Genomic DNA, 22,835 nt, shown 5'->3' on the forward strand with positions numbered 1-22,835 from the left:
TGTGGCAGAAAACTAACACTGTGCATCATCCTGAACACACCACTCCCACCATGAAACATGGTGGTGGCAGAATCATGTTGTGGGGGTGCTCTGGCACCTTCTTCCACATGTTTGCTGTCTCCCCCCCCCCCCCCCCCCACATGGCTTCTCTCAAACTGCAAATGGCTTTCTTCTTGCCACTCTTATGGCTTTCTTTCAACAATGGCTTTCTTCTTGCCACTCTTCCATAAAGGCCAGATTTGTGGAGTGCACTACTAATAGTTGTCCTGTGAACAGATTCTCCAACCGGAGCTGTGAATCTCTGCAGCTCCACCAGAGTTACCATGGGCCTCTTGCCTGCTTCTCTGATTAATGCTTTCCTTGCCCGGCCCGTCAGTTTAGGGGGACGGCCATGTCTTGGTAGGTTTGCAGTTAAGCTATATTCTGTCTTTTTTCAGATGATGGATTGAACAGTGATTGAAAGCTTGGGATATTTTTTTATAACCAGCCCTTCTCCACAACTCTATCCCTGACCTGTCTGGTGTGTTCCTTGGCCTTCACAATGCAGTTTGTTTACTAAGGTTCTCTAACAAACCTCTGAGGGCTTCATAGAACAGCTGTATTTATACTAGAGCTGTGTGATTATCGTTAAACGATAGCAATCTCGATTCAACCCCCTCACAATCTTAACCCGTCATTTCCTCGATTCTATGTGACAAGTGCAGAGCCGCTCAGCTGTCAAACATTGCCAGCTTTTTTTTTTTGATCAACATTCCTCAGCGCTGGGAGATAGAAAAGAGAAGAGATACATTGTATCTCTGATATCTTTTAGATCAAAGGAATGCACTTCTGTGTGTAAATATGGTCAGTTTAACCACTTAAAGACCAAACCTTTTTCTGACATTTGTTGCTTACAAGTTAAAATCAGTATTTTCTGATAGAAAACTACTTAGAGGCAGCAGGGGCGTGGCTTAGCGGCGGATGTAACAGGCAGCAAAGTCGCGCTGCTCCGCCATACATCCGCACAAATATCCTGCAAACAGCTAGAAATACCGCCCGTTACGCATCCCCATTTACCGGCATAGATAGCCGATATCCCCGGCTACACAGCGGTATCCTCGGCTCCACTGAGCACCATGTCAAAATGGGGCTTGGCATCCCGCTCCTTTCCAGACCAAGCTGGCGGCGGGCCGCCTCGTGCTGCAAAGGAGACATACAAGGCTGCAGCTATGAAGCTTCTCAGAAAAATGGCACCCAGGGACTCCCCTCAGACTGCACTCATCCACCCTGACCCAGATGGCAACGAGGCTGATGACACCATACCGCTTGAGGACCCTGCTACACCTCGTCTACCATGGGAAATTGTGAGCACCCCATTATGTGTGTCAGATGAACCTACAGCTCATACCCCTGACCAGGACAGTCCAGAGCCCACTCTCAGAGACATTATGGCTGCAGTGCTCTCATGCAACACCTCTAAAGCAGCCCTAACTTCAGAAACTAAAGGGGTTAAAACTGAACTATCTTTTGTTAGACAAGACATGCAAAAATTGCAGGACCGCACCATAGCACGGGAGGGCAGACTGGGCACAATTGAGGATGAATGGGCCCTTATACAACGGGAGGTGCACTACAATACAATGGCGGTAGACAAGCAGGCTGCCCACATAGATGACATGGAAAATAGGATGAGGAGAAATAATGTCCGAGCGATCGGCATTCCTGAAAAGACCGAAGGAAAGAACCCGGTACAATTTATTGACCAGTGGCTTCTCCAGATATATGGGAAAGAAGCCTTTTCTTCCATGTTTTGCGTTGAAAGGGCCCACAGAGTACCCATGAGACCATTACCACCGGGCAACCCGCCTCGCATATTCTTGTTTAAACTACTCAATTACAAATATAGAGACGTTATACTCTCTAAAGCCAGGAATCTGGAAGACGCCCTAAAAATGGCTAACGCCAAAATCTCACTCTTTCCTGACTTATCTGCGAAAGTGCAGAAGCAGAGAGAGCAATTCAATCATGTAAAGAAACGATTGAGGGCCCTCAACGTACAGTACTCTATGCTATACCCCTCTCTGTGTGGTGGCCAGAGACCAGGTCCATTTCTTTGACAGACCACAATTGGTGTCGCAATGGCTGGACAGAGAGGAATTCTCCATCCGAGAGGAGGCAGCAAATTGCAGACTGGCTGTATGATGCACATAAGCTCACGGTATGCAGAACACAAACCCTGACACCGTATAGCCTTCCCTACTGCTACTACATTCTTGGCAAGGCGGCGGCCCTGAAAGATGACAGAAAATTACACTATCAACCCCATTTTGCCTGGTGCGCCATTTAGGCCCACAAACCACATCAACGACAGGCCAAGAGTCACATCTCCCCACACTCAGGACGCCTTGACAGTCCCATGGGGACAAAGATTTTTCTTAAAGTTTTTTGTAAAGGCCCTGTTGGCCTGTTTGATGCTTCTCCTCATGGACCAGGACCCCATACAGAACTTCAGAGGTCTGATCCTTCTGATTATTGGTGATCCCGCAACAAAATCTGAACTTCAGCGCACTCAAGGAAAATTCTTTATTTCCCCTATGTGCATACGGTGGGATGGCACACATGTAAGTTGTGTGAGTAAAGTCCAAACCCTCTCCTGACTTTTATCTGTCAGTTGGACATTTTATAATAATATGACATGGCTAGATCTCATTTAGTGTTTAGTTGGAATGTGCGGGGACTGAGTAGCGGAGTGAAAAGGCTGGCTGTGACACATGTGGCTAAGCGCTTACGGTCCTCAATACTTTGCTTACAAGAAACGCATATATATATATATATATATATATATATATATATATATATATATATATATACAGACCAATCCATACAATTCTCGGCTCGTATGTTCAGCCAGCAGTTTCACTCTGCACATTCCTCCTTTTCTTGGGGAGTAAGTATACTGATCCCCCAGGGGATCCCCTTTTACATGTGCACTCTCAGTGATAGATGACAAGGGGAGGTATATTTTTCTCAGGTGCAACCTGGAGGGCTTAGAATGTATATTAGCAAATGTGTATATACCCCCTCCCTTTTCTGCAGAAGTTCTTAATACTTTAATAATTATTTAAACTTCCAGCTAGATACATTTTCGATGGCCCACCCTGATGGATTTAAGACGGGTGGCCCGACACCATTTGCCCATCTACGGACGGAGATGGGACTACATGATGTCTGGCGCCTAAAAAAATCCCCAAACTAAGACATATTCCTGTGTGCAAATGAGAAAATCCGGACAGCCGCACTCCAGGAAAATATAATCCAAAAGAATTTCTTTATTGTAAAATCAGGAACATGTCGTATACAAGACACCATAGACAGAGTGTACAGACAATGAGCTAACGCGTTTCGCTCTTATGCTAAGTGCTTACTCATAGCTCTTAGCTATGAGTAAGCACTTAGCATAAGTGCGAAACGCGTTAGATGATTTCCTGTACACTCTGTCTATGGTGTCTTGTATACGACATGTTCCTGATTTTACAATAAAGAAATTCTTTTGGATTATATTTTCCTGGAGTGCGGCTGTCTGGATTTTCTCGTTTGCATACAGCTTCAATTAGCATTAGCCAGTACCTGGGGCTCCTTATCTCTGGAGAGAGTAACATCCATTTCATACCTGGTCAGTTCCACATTGGTGCGGGGATAACACTCGTAAGACATATTCCTGCCACTCTGCATCGCACAGGCGCCTCTCCAGAATTGCCCTTGGTCTTTGTAATGAGGAGATGCTACCATACATTGCTGATACTCAGTATGAACCAAGGACGGTCTCTGACCATTCTCCATACTGGGCTAAGATAAATACAGCTGGCCCCAGCAGACGGAAGCACTGTAAAATAAATCCATTTATGCTATCCTTGTTCCCCACGCAGGACCCGGTAACTAACGCTCTCGCGGACTTTATCTCCATTAATAAAAATACAGCGCCCTCGGGTATGTGCTGGGAGGTGCTTAAGGCCTTTCTCAGAGGCCAGTTTATTAAAGCAATCTCCTCCATAAAGACCAGAACCAAGACCTGGGAGCTTTCTGTCCTGCAGGAACTAAGGGAGGCGGAATCGGAGTTCATTGCAAACCCGACTGACCATACCCAAAGGAGATGGTTGGAGGCACAAAAGTTGGCTGATAATATGACAACATCGAGGCAGAAAACAAGCGTTTTTTTTTTTGCAACAGAAATACTATGAGGAAGGGGAGAACACCGGACATATGTTGGCCATGATGGCTACGTCCGGTAGAGACCCCTCATTCATAGCGGCAGTCCAAGATGCCACCGGCCGGGTAGTAAATGCTCATCCAGAGGTTATCACGACATTTCAAACATTCTATGAAGACGTATATTCCTCCAAGGTCTCCTCTGCTCCCACTGATATCCGGGAATTCCTCTTGGGGTGTAATCTGCCACGTCTTGAGCGGTCTAATAGGGACATGTTGAATGCCCCTCTCACGACCGACAAACTCTTATGCCCCGTACACACGGTCGGATCTTCCGATGGAAAATGTCCGATCGGAACGTGTTGTCGGAAATTCCGACCATGTGTGGGCTCCATCGGACATTTTCCATCGGATTTTCCGACACACAGAGTTGGAGAGCAGGAGATAAAATTTTCCGACAACAAAATCCGTTGTCGGAAATTCCGATCGTGTGTACACAAATCCGACGGACAAAGTGCCACGCATGCTCAGAATAAATAAAGAGATGAAAGCTATTGGCCACTGCCCTGTTTATAGTCCCGACGTACGTGTTTTACGTCACCGCGTTTAGAACGATCAGATTTTCCGACAACTTTGTGTGACTGTGTGTATGCAAGACAAGTTTGAGCCAACATCCGTCGGAAAAAATCTTAGGATTTTGTTGTCGGAATGTCCGAACAAAGTCCGACCGTGTGTACGGGGCAATAGAGGCCCTGTCCCTTTCACCTCCGGGCAAGTCCCCGGGAGCAGATGGACTGCCCCTGAGGTATACAAACAGTATGCTGACACTATGCTACCACAACTAAAGCAGACCTTAACAGAAGCCCTAGAACTAGGTCAACTGCCCCCGTCCATGACAGAGGCCACTATAATCCTGATACTTAAGCCAGGCAAGGATCCCCTTCTCCCAGACTTATACAGGCCCATCTCTCTGCAACAACGGACGTGAAACTACTGGCCAGAGTCTTGGCCACTCGTCTAACATCTGTCATTCAAAAGCTCATCCATCGGGACCAGTCAGGGTTTATTCCCCCCAGATCTACGGCACTAAACATAAGACGTTTGTTCCTCAATCAGCAGATTCCAGTGGACAATCTGGATAATAGGGCAGTCCTATCCGTTGATGCTGCCAAAGCCTTTCACAGCGTCGAGTGGCCATATTTGTGGTAAGTCCTAGAGAGATTCGGTCTGGGGAAGAATTTCATTAAATGGGTCCAGCTACTATACACAAACCCCACCGCCAGGCTGTGTATTAATGGTGATCTCTCTGACCCCTTCCGTCTTTACTGAGGCACGAGGCAGGGGTGCCCTTTGTCGCTCCTGCTATTTGCCTTAGCCCTGGAACCGTTGGCGTAGATGGTGAGAGCGTCACCATTGATATCCGGCTTCATGAGAGGCCCTGCAGTTGATAAAATATCACTATATACAGATGACACTCTCCTATATCTGGGAGATACTTCCATTTCACTACTAAACGTGATGTGATGTCTTTAATAACACAATTTGGCACCTTCTCTGCCCTTGAATGAACTTACAGCACCACTGCCAGAGTGCGCCCAGTCTCTTCAGGTTGTCTCCTCATTTAAGTATTTGGGAGTACAGGTTTACTTCGGATACCTCCAGATATCTAACCCTGAACTTGCTCCCTATGATCACTAAGATACAAACCAAATGCAGCGCCTGGTACAAGTTATCCATTTCTATCACCGGTAGGGCCAATCTTATAAAGATGGTGTGGGCGCCTCAGCTATTATATATACTACATAACTCCCCGCAATGGATCCCACGTAGGTGGTTCTCACGCATCAACACTATCTTTAGATGCCTCCTTTGGAAAAAAAGATCGCTAGAATCAAATTATCCACATTACAGTACAGTAAAGACCAGGGGGGGTTGGCAGTCCCTAACATGCGACTCTATTTCTTGGCCCTATCTGTAACATACTATTCCACATCACATCGGGCCTCCCCGCTGCTTCACATCTTGAGGCAGATCTCCCCCAATACCCTAAATCGCTGCCTACCATAAACTTAATGTCCAAATTATGGGACCTCATTAAACATAGCTTGGGTATGAGGGGCTTCACGATGCACACCCCGCTGTGTCGTAATCCTCGCTACACGGAACTGCAGAAACTAGAGGGGTTCCAGTCCTGGGAGGCTAAGGCCATTAGGTACATACCATAGCTCTGTTCAGACTATTCTTAAATCCTTCACTGATTTACAGGAGGAGTTCGGGCTACCAAGACATAACTGTTATAGATACCATCCGATAATAACTTACATACTTAACGCACAGAATAAAAAAAAGTATGATCTCACAAATATATAACACACTCTCATCTAGAGCGCAGGATGCAGCAAAACTTCTGTGTAGACATAGGTGGGAGCAGGACCTAGGAGAGATTGGGGGCGAGGACTGGGAACTGTGCTTACAGTCTCTGCCAATTGTCTCGGTGTCTCCATCGTATAGGCTCTTCCAACTATTCATTTTACACAGAACCTACCGTACCTCGGTGCTGCTTCAAAGATGGGGCAGGAGGGATTCCCCTCTGTGCCCCAGATGTGGGGGGGCTAACGTGGGAGGAGGGCACATTACACGCGCCCCAGTGTGAAAGGGGTCTAAATAAAAAAAATGTGATCTCTGAGTCTGATGATATTTACCAGATTCCACCTCCAATAGTATATACAGTATATCTCTTCTGTCTGTTATTCTCAGAGTGGATTAGAAATGTCGCTCCCTAATCATGGTTGGTTATTTATATTTACCACTGCAAATAGATTTTTAAGAATAAATTGCTTTTTTTAAAACTTTACATATTAAATTATACACCACGCTTTTTTTTAAGGTTATTATCCGATTAATTGAAACAATAATCGGCCAACTAATCGATTATGAAAATAATCGTTGGTTGCAGCCCTAGGTAAAACACTGCTAGTTTTAGCGGCGCTTTATCGTCATTTTAGCGGCGCCATTCAGCTGCTAGCGGGGCACTTATAACCCAGCTAGCGGCCGAGGAAGGGGTTAAATGCGCTTTGCAGGCGCTTAGGCAGCGGTGCGCATTCATTTCAATGGGCAGGAGTGGTGGAGCAGCGGTATACACCGCTCCAAAGATGCTGCTTGCAGGACTTTTTTTTTAACATCCTGCCAGCGCATCGCCTCAGTGTGAAAGCACTGAGCCGTTTTGCAGACACTTTACAGGCGCTATTTTTAGCCCAAAAGTGCCTGAAAAACAACCCAGTGTGAAAGGGGTCTAACTGTTAGATTTTATGAGATGAAGGTAAAAAAAAAAAAAAAAAAATCGGCATCATATATTGGCCATCGGCCACCGCGATTTCTAAATATTGGCATCGGCCAGAGAAAAACCCATATTGGTTGACCTCTAATAAATATCCCCAAAAAATATATAAAAAAAGCATTTTTTTTTTCCTCAGTTTAGGCGGATACGTATTCTTCTACATATTTTTGGTAAAAAAATCGCAATAAGCGTTTATTGATTGGTTTGCGCAAAAGTTATAGCGTCTACAAAATAGGGGATAGTTTTATGGCATTTTTATTACTAATCTTTCTCAAATCGCCTTTCAGGACAACCTTAGAGAGAGCGTAGCTCCGCCTTCTTCACAGGAAACACATGCAGCCTTTAAATCTCTCCTCTTCCACCATGGCCTCAGTTATTGTGTTTCCTCCGCCATGGTGGAAGCCTGTGCCTGGAACCAGGGAGCTGCGCTCTCTCCAAGGTTAGAGAAGTGTTAGGCTTACCATTGTTTTTTTCTCCAGCGACCATCCCAGCACCCCCCCAGGGGCGGGGGCTATTCCGAAGTTCTCAGTCTCTCCATTTCAGGGGAGTTTAGGGCCCTCAGGAGGTGTGGTGTCTATGTGCCTGGATTCCGCTTCTTTGGCACTGGTGGCCGGGCGAGGGCCGCATCTCGGATCCGGGTCCCGGCCGGCAAGTGCGTCATGTCCGGTGACGCGGCTTCCTGAGAGGGCGTGGCACCTGTGGTTCCAAGCGCCTGGAACACAGAGACCAGGGGGCGGGTCAATAGACCAGCGCTTCCATTTCCGGCCCTCGCTGATGACGCGGGGACCGGGAAAGTTAATAAACCTGTTGGACCTGTTGGTTTTTCTGTGTCATTGCTGCTGCATTTATCTGCTATGATGGATGAGAGACAGACAGCCACGGCAGATGCAGGCGCCCCTAGTACCGATCACGCCCAGTTAAGAGAGGTACAGTGGTGCCTTTTCATTCTGATCCATATGGGCTTTTGTGGGTTGTCTGTTTCCTCCCTGAGGGGAGCCTGTAGCTGGAGGGTCAGAGGTTACTTCACTCAGACCCTGCAGCGTGGACTGGGTGCCTTACCGCTAACACTGCTTGGGTGTTTCTGTTTTCCCTTTGGCATGGTGGTGGTTTAGCTGTACACTAGTGGTAATTGTTTTTAGGGACACTAGGTTTAGTTTAAAAAAAAGTTTTCGTTGCAGGAAAAAGCTTTAGGAAAAACTAAACATGTAAATCCACCAAGTCAAAGGAAATGTCCTTCTTGCAAGAACCCCCTTAGAGATTCATGGCAGAAGGCGATGTGCAGATCCTGTATTAAGGACCTGGTGGAGGAAGAAACGTCCCAGCAGTACAAGGATTTATTCTCGTCTGTACGGGAACTTACGAACTCGCTGAGTTCTGTCAAGTTCATGTTGGTACAGAACCCAGCAGCCCAGGTTGAGCCCCAGCATCCACCACCTAGTCCAAGAGCATCGTCATCCAGGCCATTGGAGGCTGAGGACTCAGGTGATGAAGGGGGAAGTACTCTTCTCTCACTCAGGGATTCAGATGAGGAAGAGGAAGACGATAGCCGAGCCTCTCGATACAAGTTATCTTTGGAGGAGGTGGATGACCTCTTAAGAGCAATCTACACTACCCTCGAAAATTCAGGAGGAAAAAGTACAACTGATGAAACTTAACAGAGTGTTTCCAGTTCATAGGGTCCTATCAGAATCAGTCAAGAAAGAATGGAAGGATCCGAGAGAGGCCTGTTTTTTCTCCAAGACCCTTTAGGAGAAGGTTTCCCTTCGAATAAGGAGCTCGAGGTTTGGAATAAGAAACCTCGGGTAGATGCCACTTTCTTACAGGTTTCCGGACGCACAGACCTTGCTTTTGAGGACATGGGGGTGCTAAAGGATGCGATGGATAAGAAGGCAAACTCCCTCCTTAAAAAGCTTGGGATTCTACGTCAGTCAGCCTCAATCCTGCTATGGCTTCCACGGTTGTGGCAAGGAACCTGGAATGCCTGGTGGAGAAGCTCAAAAGCCATGCTGAAGCGGGCACACCGCAAAAAGATCTGTTAGAGTCTTTTCCTTTAATATCAAAAGCAGTTAAGTATATGGCTGATGCATCTGCTGAATCAGTCAAGTTGGCAGCAAGGTCATCAGCACTGGTGAACTCAGCCAGACGTGCGGTCTGGCTGAAAACCTGGTCTGGTGACACAGCTTCCAAGGTTAAACTGTGCAGTTTACCCTTTCCAGATGATCTGCTTTTTGGTCCAGACCTTGAAACAATCTTAGATCGGACAGCCGACAAGAAAAAGGCTTTTCCTGCTAAGAAGAAACAGCCGAATAAGGAGCAGGACCGTAAGAGCCGCTGGGGCTCCCAAAGGGGTAAGAGAAGAGGAGGAGTTCTTTTCAGATCTCCCACAGACCAGCCCTCCAAAAATACAGTGGAACAAGACATCTCCAAGTCTGTTCGTGAAAAGCATCATAACTCAGGGATACAGGCTGGAATTTTCAGAGCCACCCCCGAGCAGATTTTATGTTACAGCCCTACCAAGAGATCAAGAAAAAGCTTCTGCAATAATGAGCCTACTGCAGGATCTGATTCAGCAAGAAGTGATTATCCAGGTCCCAAAAAGTCAGGAGGGAAGGGGCTTCTACTCTCATATATTCCTGGTGAAGAAGCCTTCGGGAAAGTATGGATTGATTCTGAACTTAAAGATCTTGAACAAATCAATTCGGTACAAGCATTTCAGGATGGACACAATCTTTTCAATTACAAAATTGCTGACTCCAGAATGCTTCATGGCATCCCTAGATCTAAGGGATGCTTATCTTCATGTTCCGATAAATCAGGCTTCTCAATGCTTTCTACACCTGGCCCTGGATCTGGGGACCTCAGTCTGGCACCTCCAATTCAGAGCTCTGCCTTTCGGACTTTCATCCTCCCCCAGAATCTTCACAAAAATAATTAGGGAAGCTCTGGAACCGGATCTGAAACTGGATTTCAGTTGTCCCTTATCTGGATGACCTGTTGTTCTTCGCAGACTCCAAAGAACAAGTCTTATTAAATCTCCAGGCATCCCAGGCTCACCTCAGGAATTTAGGGTGGCTCCTAAATTTTGAGAAGTCAAATCTGAAACCCTCACAGGAGATGAAGTTTCTGGGTTATACCATAAACTCAAATTCAAAAACTTTCTACCGCAGGAAAAATGGGAGAAGAGCCAATCAGTGGTGAAACAAGTTCAGAACAACCTGTCAGTGTCAGCCAGGTCAGCTATGGTGGTCTTAGGTCTTCTTACGGCATCGATTCCTGCCATTCAGTGGGCCAGATTGCATTCCAGACCCCTCCAGTTAAACATACTACGCAGCTGGTCCTACCAGGAGCCACTAGAGAAATAGATAAAACTTTCCTTAAAGGTAAAGAGGGCTCTCTGGTGGTGAAGTCCATCCAACCTAACAAAAGGCCTTTCGTGGGTCTTTCCCCTGGACAAGCGTCTGATGGCGGACGTGAGTTCTTGGGGCTGGGGAGCCCACCTGGACGGTCAGACTTTTCAGGGAGTCTGGTCCAAGTCGGAAGCACAAAAATCCTCAAACTGGTGGGAATTGAAGGCAATTTTTCTGGGTTTCCTAGCTTTTCAACACGTAGTAAGGGGCCATCATGTTCAGGTTCTGTCAGACAATACAACTGCAGTAGCCTATATGCTAAAGCAAGGAGGAACCAGGAGCAGAGGGCTCCTAGAGTTGGCCAGTCAGCTACTTACCTGGGTGGAACAGAACGTGGCTTCATTGTCAGCAGTCCCCCTGAAAGGATCTCAAAATCTACTAGCAGATCTTCTAAGCAGAAGGAAGCTGGTGGAAGCAGAATGGAGCCTGAACCAAGACATTTTCTTGATGGTCTCCGAAGCTTGGGGGCGACCTCAAATAGATCTGTTTGCCAGCCAACAGAACTCAAAAGTAAGCAAATTTTTCTCTCTTCACGAAGATCAAGCAGTAGGCATAGATGCCTTCACCCATCCGTGGCATCACCAGCTGTGCTATGCTTTTCCCCCTTTCTTCTGATACCACTGGTCCTAAGGAAATTCAGAGAAGAAAAGACCAATCTGATCCTGGTCACTCCCTTCTGGCCAAAAAAGGCCTTGGTTCGCGGCTCTATTAAATCTGGCCACAGAACCTCCATGGAAGTTACCGTCCAGAAAAGATCTTCTAACGCAGGGGTCAGTGAACCATCCAGAAGCGGACTATCTTCAGTTAACAGCTTGGTTTCTGAGGAAGACCTCTTGAAGGCAAAAGGACTATCTGATAAAAGTAGTAAAGATCTTTCAGGTAGAAAAGAAGTCACGCGGGCCATATACATGAAGGTCTGGAACAAATTTGCAAGGCTGCTACTTGGTCCAATTATTCGACATTTCTCCGACACTATAGGTTGGACTTGCTGTCCGCCGCAGATCATGCCTTCGGCAGGAAGGTACTGCAGGCAGTAGTCCCACCCTAGGGTAAGTTTATCGGTTATCCTCTCCAAGGTTGTCCTGAAAGGCGATTTGAGAAAGGCATAGTTAGACTTACCGGTGACGGTATTTCTAAGAGCCTTTCAGGACAACCGTTACTTCCCTCCCTTTCTTTATCTTAGAAGTGGTTTAAGTATCTTGTTTGGTGGTTTTCTGTGCTTTGTTTTCCAGTTTGTCGGAGATCACAATAACTGAGGCCATGGTGGAAGAAGAGGGATTTAAAGGCTACCTGTGTTTCCTGTGAAGAAGGCGGAACTACGCTCACTCCAATGTTGTCCTGAAAGGCTCTTAGAAATACCATCACTGGTAAGTCTAACTATGCCTTTTTTTTACTAGTAATGATGGCGATCAGCGATTTATTTTTATTTATTTTTTTTTGTGAAAACACATCTTATTGTTTATATTCCTTTAAAAACATCAATATATATTCTTATTGCACAACGGGGTACATAATAGTAAAATACAAAATTAATCCAAAAAGGTCAGCATTAATACTGTAATATGTTCATATATAATATATATTTTTTTTTTTTTAATTTCATACCATGACTGCGACATTATGGCGGACAGATCGGACACTTTTGGCGCGATTTTGGGACCAATCACATTTATACAGCGATCAGTGCAATTAAAAATATATTGATTACTGTGTAAATGTGACTGGCAGTGAAGGGGTTAACCACTAGGTGGCGCTGTAGGGGTTAAGTGTGTCCTGGGGAGTGATTCTAACTGCGGGGGGAGGGGTTATGTGTGACACGACACTGATCACCGCTCCCAATTACAGGGAGCTGTGGTCAGTGTCGCTAGGCAGAACGGGGAAATACTTGTTTACATCAGCATTTCCCTGTTCTTCCTCTCCGTGAGACAATTGCGGGTATCCGTGGGACCCGCGATCACACTCACGGAGGTCAAGGCGCGTGCGCCCACAAACCGCTTCTTAACCACTTCTCCCCCTTAGGACGTTCAGGAACCTCCTTGACTTTGTGCAGTGATTTCTGAATGATGTCTGCAGCTACAGACATCATTCAGATATTGCCGTTTTCAGCCGGCGATTCCCTGCACCATAAGAATGATCATGGCGGCTGTTCCGCTGCTTGATCATTCTTACAGGCGCCTTCCGGTGCGGTGAGTCGGAGAATGAATCCACTGGCCCCGGATGGTGACCATAGAGATTTCCGGCGGACCAGATGGTCGCCGGAGTCTCTATGATCGTTCAGAGGCTGGGCACGATGTTATGACATCACGCCCGGCCTCTGCATTCAGAGGCGCCACGACGGCTGGGAAACCGTGATCATGTTTTTTTTTTTTTTATTTTAGGCTTCCCAGCCTAGAGGTGAGATATGGGGTCTTACTGACTCCATATCTCACTGTAAAAAGAACAGATCATGCCATATTCCTATTACAAGGGATGTTTACATTCCTTGTAATAGGAATAAAAGTGATCAAATTTTTTTTTTTTTTTTAAGTGTCAAACTAAAAAAAAAAAGTCAAATTAACAATAAAAAAAAATTTTAAGCGCCCCTGTCCCCGTGAGCTCGCACGCAGAAGCGAACGCATACGTAAGTTCCTCCCACAGGTATCGGCGCGAACGTTAGAGCAAGAGAAATAATTCTAGCCCTAGACCTTCTCTGCAACTCAAAACATGTAACCAGTAAAAAATTTTCAAGCGTCGCCTATGGGGATTTTTAAGTACCAAAGTTTGGCGCCATTCTAGGAGCGTGTCCAATTTTGAAGCGTGACATGTTAGGTATCTATTTACTCAGCGTAACTTCATCTTTCACATTATGCAAAAAAATTGGGCTAACTTTATTGTTTTGTTTTGTTTTTTTTAAGCATGAAACTGTTTATTTATTTTTTTTTCCAAAAAAAAAGTATTTGAAAAATTGCCGCGCAAATGCCGTGCGAGATAAAAAGTTGCAACGACCGCCATTGTATTCTCTAGGGTTTTTGCTAAAAAAACATATATAATGTTTGGGGATTCTATGTAATTTTCTAGCAAAAAAATTATGAATTTTACATGTAGGAGATAAATGTCAGAATTGGCCTGGTTGCAAAGTGGTTAAAGGGCAACGTACAGGTACGTTAATCTGCCTGTACGTGCCCTTCTGCCAACGTATATCGGCATGAGCCGGTCGGCAAGCGGTTAAATTACACACAGGTGGACTCTATTTAGTAATTAGGTGACTTCTGAAGGCAATTGGTTCCACTACATTCTAGTTAGGGGTATCAGAGTAAAGGGGGCTGAATACAAATGCATGCCACACTTTTCAGATAATTATTTGTAAGAAATATTCCTTCCACTTCACAATTATGTGCCACTTTGCGTTGATCTTTCAAATAAAATCCCAATAAAATACATTTACATTTTTGGTTGTAACATGACAATGTGGAAAATTGCAAGGGGTATGAATACTTTTCCAAGGCGCTGTATACAAAAAACTGTGATGCATTGTGTGTTCTAACATATTTTCTATCAAACTAAGCATAAACTTTTTCAGCAATTTGAGCTGCAGTAGCTCTTCTATTGGATCAAACTACATGGGTCAGCTTTCTCTTCCCACATGCATCAATAAACCATGACCCTGTCACTGGTTCACCAGTTTTTCTTCCTTTTACCACTTTTTTGTTCTTACCACTGCAAACCGGGGGCATCCCACAAGAGCTGCAGTTTTTGTAATTGCTCTGACCCAGTTGTCTAACCATTACAACTTAGCCCTTGTCAAAGTCACTAAAATCTTTACACTTTCATTTTTTTTTTTGTTTTCAACACATCAACCCGAGGGACAACATGTTCACTTGGTGCCTATTATATCCAACCGACATTCAGATGCCATTGTAACAAGATAATCGATGTGTTTCACTTTACCCGTCATTGGTCATAATTTTATGTCTCTTTATTTTCATTAGGAGCCAAAGCAACTGGTAGTTCACAGCTTGATTTTCTTCAGTGCAACTAACGGAAGTGACAGAGATACTGCATTTTTGGCAAGATCAACAGGTATTTTGTGTATTTGCTGAAAATGTTCCTAGCTGGAAAATAAAAATAATAAAATGAATGTAGCCACCACATCTAAGGACTGTACATTATAATATACTACATCATTATTCCTTGGTTTAGTTATCCTTTAGTGTAGGCTCACACTGACAGCGGGAATTAAATTGTGCAAGTTCAGCTTTCATTCCCGCATGTCAGTCCCAACTTCGGTGGCGATTTCAGAGACATCTGTGCAGGTTGCTGCACATATGTCTATGGAAATCGCACCCCAAAGTCGCCAAAGGTAGTACAGAAACTAAGTTTGGGAAGCAGTGCGGCGCCGCAAATGCAGCGTTGCACAGATTTGGACGTTGCCATTCCCAGCAATTGCCGCCAATTTGTCATGCGTTTTGACATGTCAAATCGCTCCAATGTGAACCAGGGCTTAAGGGTACTGTAATATTACAAAATATTCATGAGGGAATACCTATGTCCCGTACGCACGATTGGAGATTCCGACAACAAAATCCATGGATTTTTTCAGACGGATGTTGGCTCAAACTTGTCTTGCATACACACGGACACACAAATCTTGTCGTAAATTCCGAACATCAAGAACGCGGTGATGTACAACACGTACGACAGGCCAAGAATGAAGTTTAATAGCCAGTGCGGCTCTTCTGCTTGATTCCGAGCATGCGTGGAACTTTGTGCGTCAGAATTGTGTACACACGATCGGAATTTACGAGAACGGATTTTGTTGTCGGAAAATTTGAGATCCAGATCTCAAATTTTTGTGTCGGAAATTCTGATGGAAAATATGTCTGATTGAGCCTACACACGGTCGGAATTTCCAACAACAAGCTCCCATCGAACATTTTCCATCGTACGGGGCATTAGATGTTGTTCTCTTACTCACAGGTTCCTTAGTAGTTCCCAAACAGAAAAGGGAATCTATTAGGATGCACTGCACCTGCTGTCACTACCTCAATACTAATATGCTGGCCATGAGTCGAAGAATTATAGCTTGCATCTTAAATATCTCACTCAGTATTTGACAGACTTAATGTACTAAGACTGGAGCAGCCAAAATCTGGAGCAGCTGTGCATGGCAACCAATCAGCTTCTAGCCTTCATTTTCAAAGTTTAAAGACATAGCTCACCTTCACTAAAAAACTGCCCATGTAGATAAGGTGCACTTACCTTGAAACTTGACTTAAAAATTCCCAGAGATCGCATCATCCCATCCTACCTTGTTGCTGAGACTTTGCTAAGACACATCCACTGTTACTGTTCACTTCTACAGTAGCAAGATCTTTCTCTGATTCAAATCCCCTCACATGCACTTTCTCTGCCCTGATGCAGTAGGTCTGGGCTCAGCATTTGAGAGTTCAGTCCTGTGATGGTGGAGGTGAACAGTAATGGGCCGTACACACAATAGGCTTTTCAGACAACAAATGTTCGATGTGAACTTGTCGGAAATTCCGACCATGTGTATGCTTGTCAGGGCTGGCTCAGCCCTTCCTTCTCTGAGCTGGCCGCTCAGCTATCAGCTAATTGGCAGCTCTCATCTCTCTCCACAGTTAACCAGCTGTTGTGGATCTGCTTGTCAGTCCCGCCTACTTAAAGATCTCCAGCTCACTTAATTCTTGCCTTCGCCTTGGTCACATCACAAGAAACCATCTCCTGCATTCCTGTTTAAAGACTGGCTTTGCTGACATCCCTTCTGGCTCCTTATCCTGCTTGCTGTTCTTCTACTTGGATCCCTGACTTCTGGCCTGGCTGATTACCCAATCTGGTTACTGAACTCTGGCTTGGCTGATTACCCGATCTGGTTACTGAACTCTGGCTATGTTTTGACTACGCTTACTCTATTTACCTTTTTATTTTTATTAATAAACAAGTGTGATTTTACTGTACTTCTGTCTCGGTCTGGTTCATGGTTTCTGACAATGCTCCATCGGACATTTGCTGTCGGAATTTCCGACAACAACTGTTTGAGAGCAGGTTCTCAAATTTTCCGACAAGAAGACTTTTTGTCGGAAATTCAGAGCGTGTGTACACAATTCCAAGGCAAGTCCACGCATTCTTGGAATCAAGCAGAAGAGCCGCAATGGCTATTGAATTTAATTTTTCTCGGCTCGTCATACGTGTTGTACAGCACCGCGTTCTCGACGTTCGCAATTTCCGACAACATTCATGTGACCGTGTGTATGCAAGACAAGTTTGAGCCAACATCCGTCGGAAAAAAATCCACGGTTTTGTCGGAATGTCCGATCGTGTGTACATAACATAACAGCGGCCATGTTTTAGAAACGTCTGAGCAACAAGGCAGGATGGGATGATGCAATCCCTGGGAGTTTTTCAGTCAAGCTTCATGAGATACGTAAATGGACTACACCTATAACAAGGACATTATTCGACTTTGGTTAAAGCTGCACAGTTTGTTTTTATCTACAGGTGCCCCATACCTGCATTTTTTTTTTTTTTTGTTTTTTTTTATAAAAGTGAACTATTATTTATTATTATACAGGATTTATATAGTGCCAACAGTTGCACACCGCTTTACAACATGGGGCAAACAGTACAGTTACAATACAATTCAATACAGGCGGGATCAGAGGGCCCTGCTCATTATAGCTTACAATCTAGAAGGGAGGGTCAAGTGGAACAAAGGTTAATAGCTGTGGGGGTTGATCAGATGGAGAAAATGAAAATACAGTTGTTAGGTGATGGTAGGATAGGCTTTTCTGAAGAGGAGGGTTTTCAGGGATTGTCTAAAAGCTAATGGAGTAGGAGATAATCGGACAGATTGGGGAAAGGAGTTCCATAGGATTGGAGAGGCTCTGGAAAAGTCCTCTGAAGAGGTGACGAGGGAGCTAGAGAGCAGGAGGTCTTGAGAAAAATGAAGAGAATGATTAGGTTGGTATTTTGAGACTAGGTCAGTGAGGTAGCTGGGGGCAGAGTTGTGGATGGCTTTGTAAGTAGTTAGTATTTTGAATATAATTCGTTTGGGTGAGCGGAAGCCAGTGGAGGGCTTGACAGAGAGGAGTAGCAGACACAGAGTGATTGGTGAGGTGGATGAGTCTGGCAGAAGCATTCATGATGGATTGAAGGGGGGGGGGTAGACTGTAGAGTTAAGCCAATGAGGAGGGAGTTGCAGTAGTCGAGGCAAGAGATGACCAGGGAGTGAATTAAGAGCTTTGTTGTGTCATTGGCTAGAAAGGGGTGTATTTTTGAGATGTTGAGGCAGCATGATTTGGACAGTGATTGGACATGGGGCTTAAAGGATAGTTCAAGACTACACCTTGGCGTGCGGGGATGGGCTTATAGTTGTGCCATCGAATTTGACAGAGATCAGAGGAAGAGGCACGTGGGGGAGGAAAAATGATAAGTTCAGTTTTGGATAGATCAAATTTGAGAAAGTGGTGTGACATCCAGACTGATATATCTGATAGTAAATTAGTGATATGTGAGGAGACTGAAGGAGTGAGCTGAGGGGTAGAGAAATAGATTTGTGTGTCATCAGCGTAGAGGTGGTTTTGGAAGCCATGGGAGGCTATCAGCTGACCCAGGGAGGAGGTGTAGATTAAAAATAGGAGAGGTCCAAGAACAGAACCTTGGGGGACCCCAACAGAGAAAGGGAGAGGAGGAAGTAGAGGAGGAAGTAGAATTGTAAGTAACACTAAAGGAGTGGTTGGATAAGTAGGAAGAAAACCAGCGAGGAGTACAGTCACAGAGACCAAAGGCGTGGAGTTTTTTGAGGAGGAGGGGGTGGTCAACCGTATAGAATGCATTAGAGAGGTCCAAGAGTAGGAGTACAGAATAGTGTCCATTGTTTTTGTCCGTTAGTAGATCGTTAGTGTGCTGTGAGTTCATGGGTGCTGTGAGCGCACTTGTGCTGCGAGTACCTGTGTATTCTTGGGTATTAGTGTCAGCAAGCTAGTTGTTAGTTAGTTTGGACAGGGTATAATCCCCAATCCCCATTAAATTAGTGGGTACGATGCTTGGCAGGTGTGGAGATGCGACTCGGTGTACATCTTGCGGCATGTATGCTTTCCCTGATCATCTGATCGAGGGCGAATACTGCTGTGCAAAATGTAAGCACATTGTTTTCCTGGAAGCTCAGGTTCTGAATCTAGGGAAGCAACTGTCAATACTGAGAAGTCCCTTCATACTAAAGGAGAGTTGGGATCATACCAGGCACTGGCCAGCACAGAGGCGGTGGAGATAAAGAGGGACAGGCACCTGAGCAGAGTAGATGGGTGACAGTCAGGAAAGGGGAAAGTTCTCAGGTAGGCCAGTCCTGGAACATTCCAAAAAGTGTGCTTCGTTGCGTGACATTGGTGAAACCAGTCAGGGACCAGTATTGCTGTAGCAGAGAGATGCCCCTAGCTGCCAGGAGAATAACTCCTCCAGTGAGGGTGGGAGTAAAGCCAAGGGAAAGGGAAAAACAGACAGGTTCTGGTGGTAGGGGACTCAATTCTTAGAAGAACAGAGAGGGCAATCTGTCACAAAGACCTGAAACACCAAACTGTATGTTGTCTACCGGGCGCTCGGGTTCGGCACATCACGGGTCTGGTGGGCAGATTACTGGGAGGGGCTGGGGAAGACTCGGCTGTCATGATGCATGTTGGCACCAATGTCAAAGTTAGAGGAAGATGGAGTGTCCTAAAAAACGATTTTAGGGACTTAGGAGCTAAATTGAGGAAAAGGACCTCCAAGTTAGTATTCTCAGAAATACTATCAGTACATCAAGCCACACCAGAATGGAAGAGGGGGATTAGGGAAGTAAACCAGTGGCTGAGGAGCTGGTGTAGAAAGGAGAGGTTTGGGTTCCTGGAGAACTGGGCCCACTTCTCAGTTGGTTACCAGCTCTTTAGCAGGGATGGACTGCACCTAAATGGGGAAGGTGCAGATTAGCTGGGTGTGAAGATGGCCGACAAGTTAGAGGGGCTTTTAAACTAGGCAATGGGGGTGAGGGGGGGGTCCAGAGGTAGAGAGTCAGCGCGGAACAAATTACAGAGGGTAGTATTGGGGACATTAGTGGTAGGTTGACTAAAGCACCTAAACCCAAGTCCTATTTGCAACCTCAGAACACCCAATAAGGAGATGGTATGCGTCCGTTCTAAACTACATTGCATGTTCACCAATGCCAGGGGTCTGGCGGACAAGATGGGAGAAATAGAGCTACTGTCGTATGAGGAGGATTGCGATTTTGTAGGAATTTCAGAAACAACGTGGTTCAACAGCTCTCATGATTGACTGGCAACCATTCAAGGTTATTCCCTATATCGCAGGGATAGAGAGGGTAAAAAAGGGGCAGGGGTATGCCTGTATATAGAAAATGATGTACAAGTAAATGTGATAGACGAAATCACTAATATAAACATGGAGGCGGTGGAATCCTTATGGGTAGAGCTACAAAAGGAGGAAACTAAGGGTAAGTTATACTGGGTATATGCTATAGGCCTCCTAACCACAGGGAGGAAGGGGAGGCGGACCTCCTATCACAATTTGGATTAGCGGCAAGGATGGGAAGTGTCATTATAATGGGGTATTTTAATTATCCAGACATAGACTGGGCGAAGGAACCGCGCATTCATCTAAAGCTTGCCATTTCCTAAATGTCTTGCAGGACAATTTCATGGGTCAGATGGTAAATGCGCCAACAAGAAACAAAGCGTTACTAGACCTACTGATTACCAACAATACAGACCTGATCATGGATGTGGAAATACGGGGGCAATTTAGGAAACAGGAATCGCAGGTAAATTAGTTTCAGTATAGATCACACAAATAGGAAACATAAGGGGAAAATGGGATAAAATAGTAGGAACAAAGAACACGGAGCATATTAAATCAGGGTATAAGCCAGTGCATCCCATGGGAAGTAAATTTTTAAAGAGATACAGTAAGTCCTGGGTGGCTTAACTCCAACGTAAAAAATGCATATAAAAGCAAAGGAGAAGGCCTTCAAAAAATACAAGGCTGAGGGATCATCAGCATTCCTACTTTACAAAGTATGCAACAAGAAATGTAAGGGCACAATCGGGGCGGCTAATCAGTGGCGACAACTTCCCCTGTACCTCCGACCACGTCAGGTTCTCCGGCCGGCAGAACCGTCACTTCTGGTTAGACTGCAAGCCGCAATCCCAACCCTACGCTGCTCTCCTGCTTCTGGATAGGCCCTCAGACAGCCTAGCAGCCAGATGTTCCCGGGATAGGCCCAAACTCCAGCCTAGCTGCCCGGGCAGCACAACACATGTCCACCTAGACAGCCGTCAAGATGGCACAGAACACTGATCACCTGACTCCACCCAAATATATAGGTTCTCCCAGCAGGCCAAGGGGCCAAGAAAACCCCTACCCATTGGCAGAGACACCCCATATACTCCTAATCTGTTCTTTCATCGCCCTTATCTTATCTAATGTCACCAGGTAATGGGCCACCCAGCGACAGAAGAGAGAAGTGCAGCAATTCCAGACTTGGGGTGAAATCAATTGATCCCTAGCAATTGGCCAAGGCAACTATACCTGGCAGGTAAATTTAGGAGCAACCCTGCCTAAGCATCAGGGTGCTACATCTATTTATGAAAACTCAGAGGCATGTACAGTGCAAAGCATATGAAATGAAATTCATATGAAATGGTCATACAGGACAGATACCTCATACAGGACAGTCACATTGATAGATGACACAGATATTGTAGTATTCTAAAACTGTTGTCTCAAGTGTTGTGTCTCAGTCAGTGTTCTGAGAAATCTGGGTGATAGATGTGTGAAAAAAGGCTGGGAAGCATGCCAAGGAAATTAATCTGTATGGAGGAAAAATTGAGAGTACAGTAACTCCGAGATGTGCTGTCCGAATGGGTAGGGGTAGGAAGTTTGGGGATTGGAAAATTTCAGCTTACAGATATGGGAAGGAGGAGGGATGAAGTGCAGGTTTAGGGTCAAAGTGTATTGGGATGGGGGAAGACAGGGAACGAGGCAAGGCTTAGGATAGTAATCGAAGTGGAGGGAGACAGAAAGGAAGGAGTGTGGGGAGGGGGCTGAGGGGGATGTGGCAGGTTCCCCCTAGGCCTGCAGTTAAGGGAGGCGATTGGATTTAGGAGGTTTCGAGCATCAGACCCTTACACTCCTCTGAGTGAAACTGACCCAGTAAAATCAAGTTTTGTGGTATCAATCAAGTTTTATTTGAGAGGAGAGGATGAGATCTTCCATCATCCTGATCTCCTCTACTTTATGTAGGGGGAGGGGGCTTTTAAATTCATGGGGATACAAGCCTTGACAGCATTGAGGAGGTGTCAAAGAATGGATCAATGATAGGTTTTAATGAGGATGTGGGAGTTGTGTAGAAGGGAAAATGGGCCCTCTGGGATCCAGTGAACTTTTGTGAGATAGTCCTTGTGTCTTGCCAGAAGGTTTTTAGTTTCATGCCAAGCCAGAACATGTGGAGAATGGTATCCCCATCTGTATTACACTGCCAGCAAAGAATAGAGATATTAGGAAAAAAATTGTGGAGAACGGTAGGTCTACTGTATGATTTGGTTAAAATTTTAAAATCAGTCTCTTGATGATCGGTACAATATGAGGACTTTAGTGAAAAATTCAGTATCTTTTGAGCATTGTTCTGTTGTGAAGACATCTGTAAGTCTTGTTTCAGGAGTTGGGCTTAATGTTCCTATTTTGGTCTAGAAGCATATGCTTAGAGGTAAGATGGGAATGTCAAAGGAGGCTAGAGTCAGAAAAGAGTTGATTAAAGGGGGGGTTAACTGTCATGAAAAAGACACCAGAGGCGGTAGGGATGTTAGGAGGTGCCTCAGTTATAGGGCTTTCTGAAGGTTGAGTCATAGGGGCCTCCTATCGAG

At 45.3% G+C, this 22,835-nt stretch overlaps 1 protein-coding gene across 4 annotated transcripts in view; it reads left to right on the forward strand.

Annotated features, from left to right (window-relative positions):
* The window catches only part of TPPP (tubulin polymerization promoting protein), a 146,608-nt gene that overhangs the window by 9,116 nt on the left and 114,657 nt on the right, over positions 1-22,835 (forward strand). For 2 of the 4 annotated variants that reach the window (XR_012244443.1, XM_073630636.1), the window contains exons 2-3: positions 14,898-14,988; positions 20,603-20,734. The exons of 1 other annotated variant lie outside the window; for it this stretch is intronic. Coding sequence is in view for 1 of the 3 variants with exons in the window: in XM_073630636.1 (XP_073486737.1) it covers positions 20,694-20,734 (41 nt within the window). In the remaining 2 variants the exon portion in view is untranslated. The remainder of the gene's footprint in view (positions 1-14,897; positions 14,989-20,602; positions 20,735-22,835) is intronic. One more of the 4 variants, XM_073630637.1, reaches the window with a different exon arrangement.

The sequence above is a fragment of the Aquarana catesbeiana genome, linkage group LG05 (assembly GCF_042186555.1).
Source record: "Aquarana catesbeiana isolate 2022-GZ linkage group LG05, ASM4218655v1, whole genome shotgun sequence".
NCBI lineage: Eukaryota > Metazoa > Chordata > Amphibia > Anura > Ranidae > Aquarana > Aquarana catesbeiana.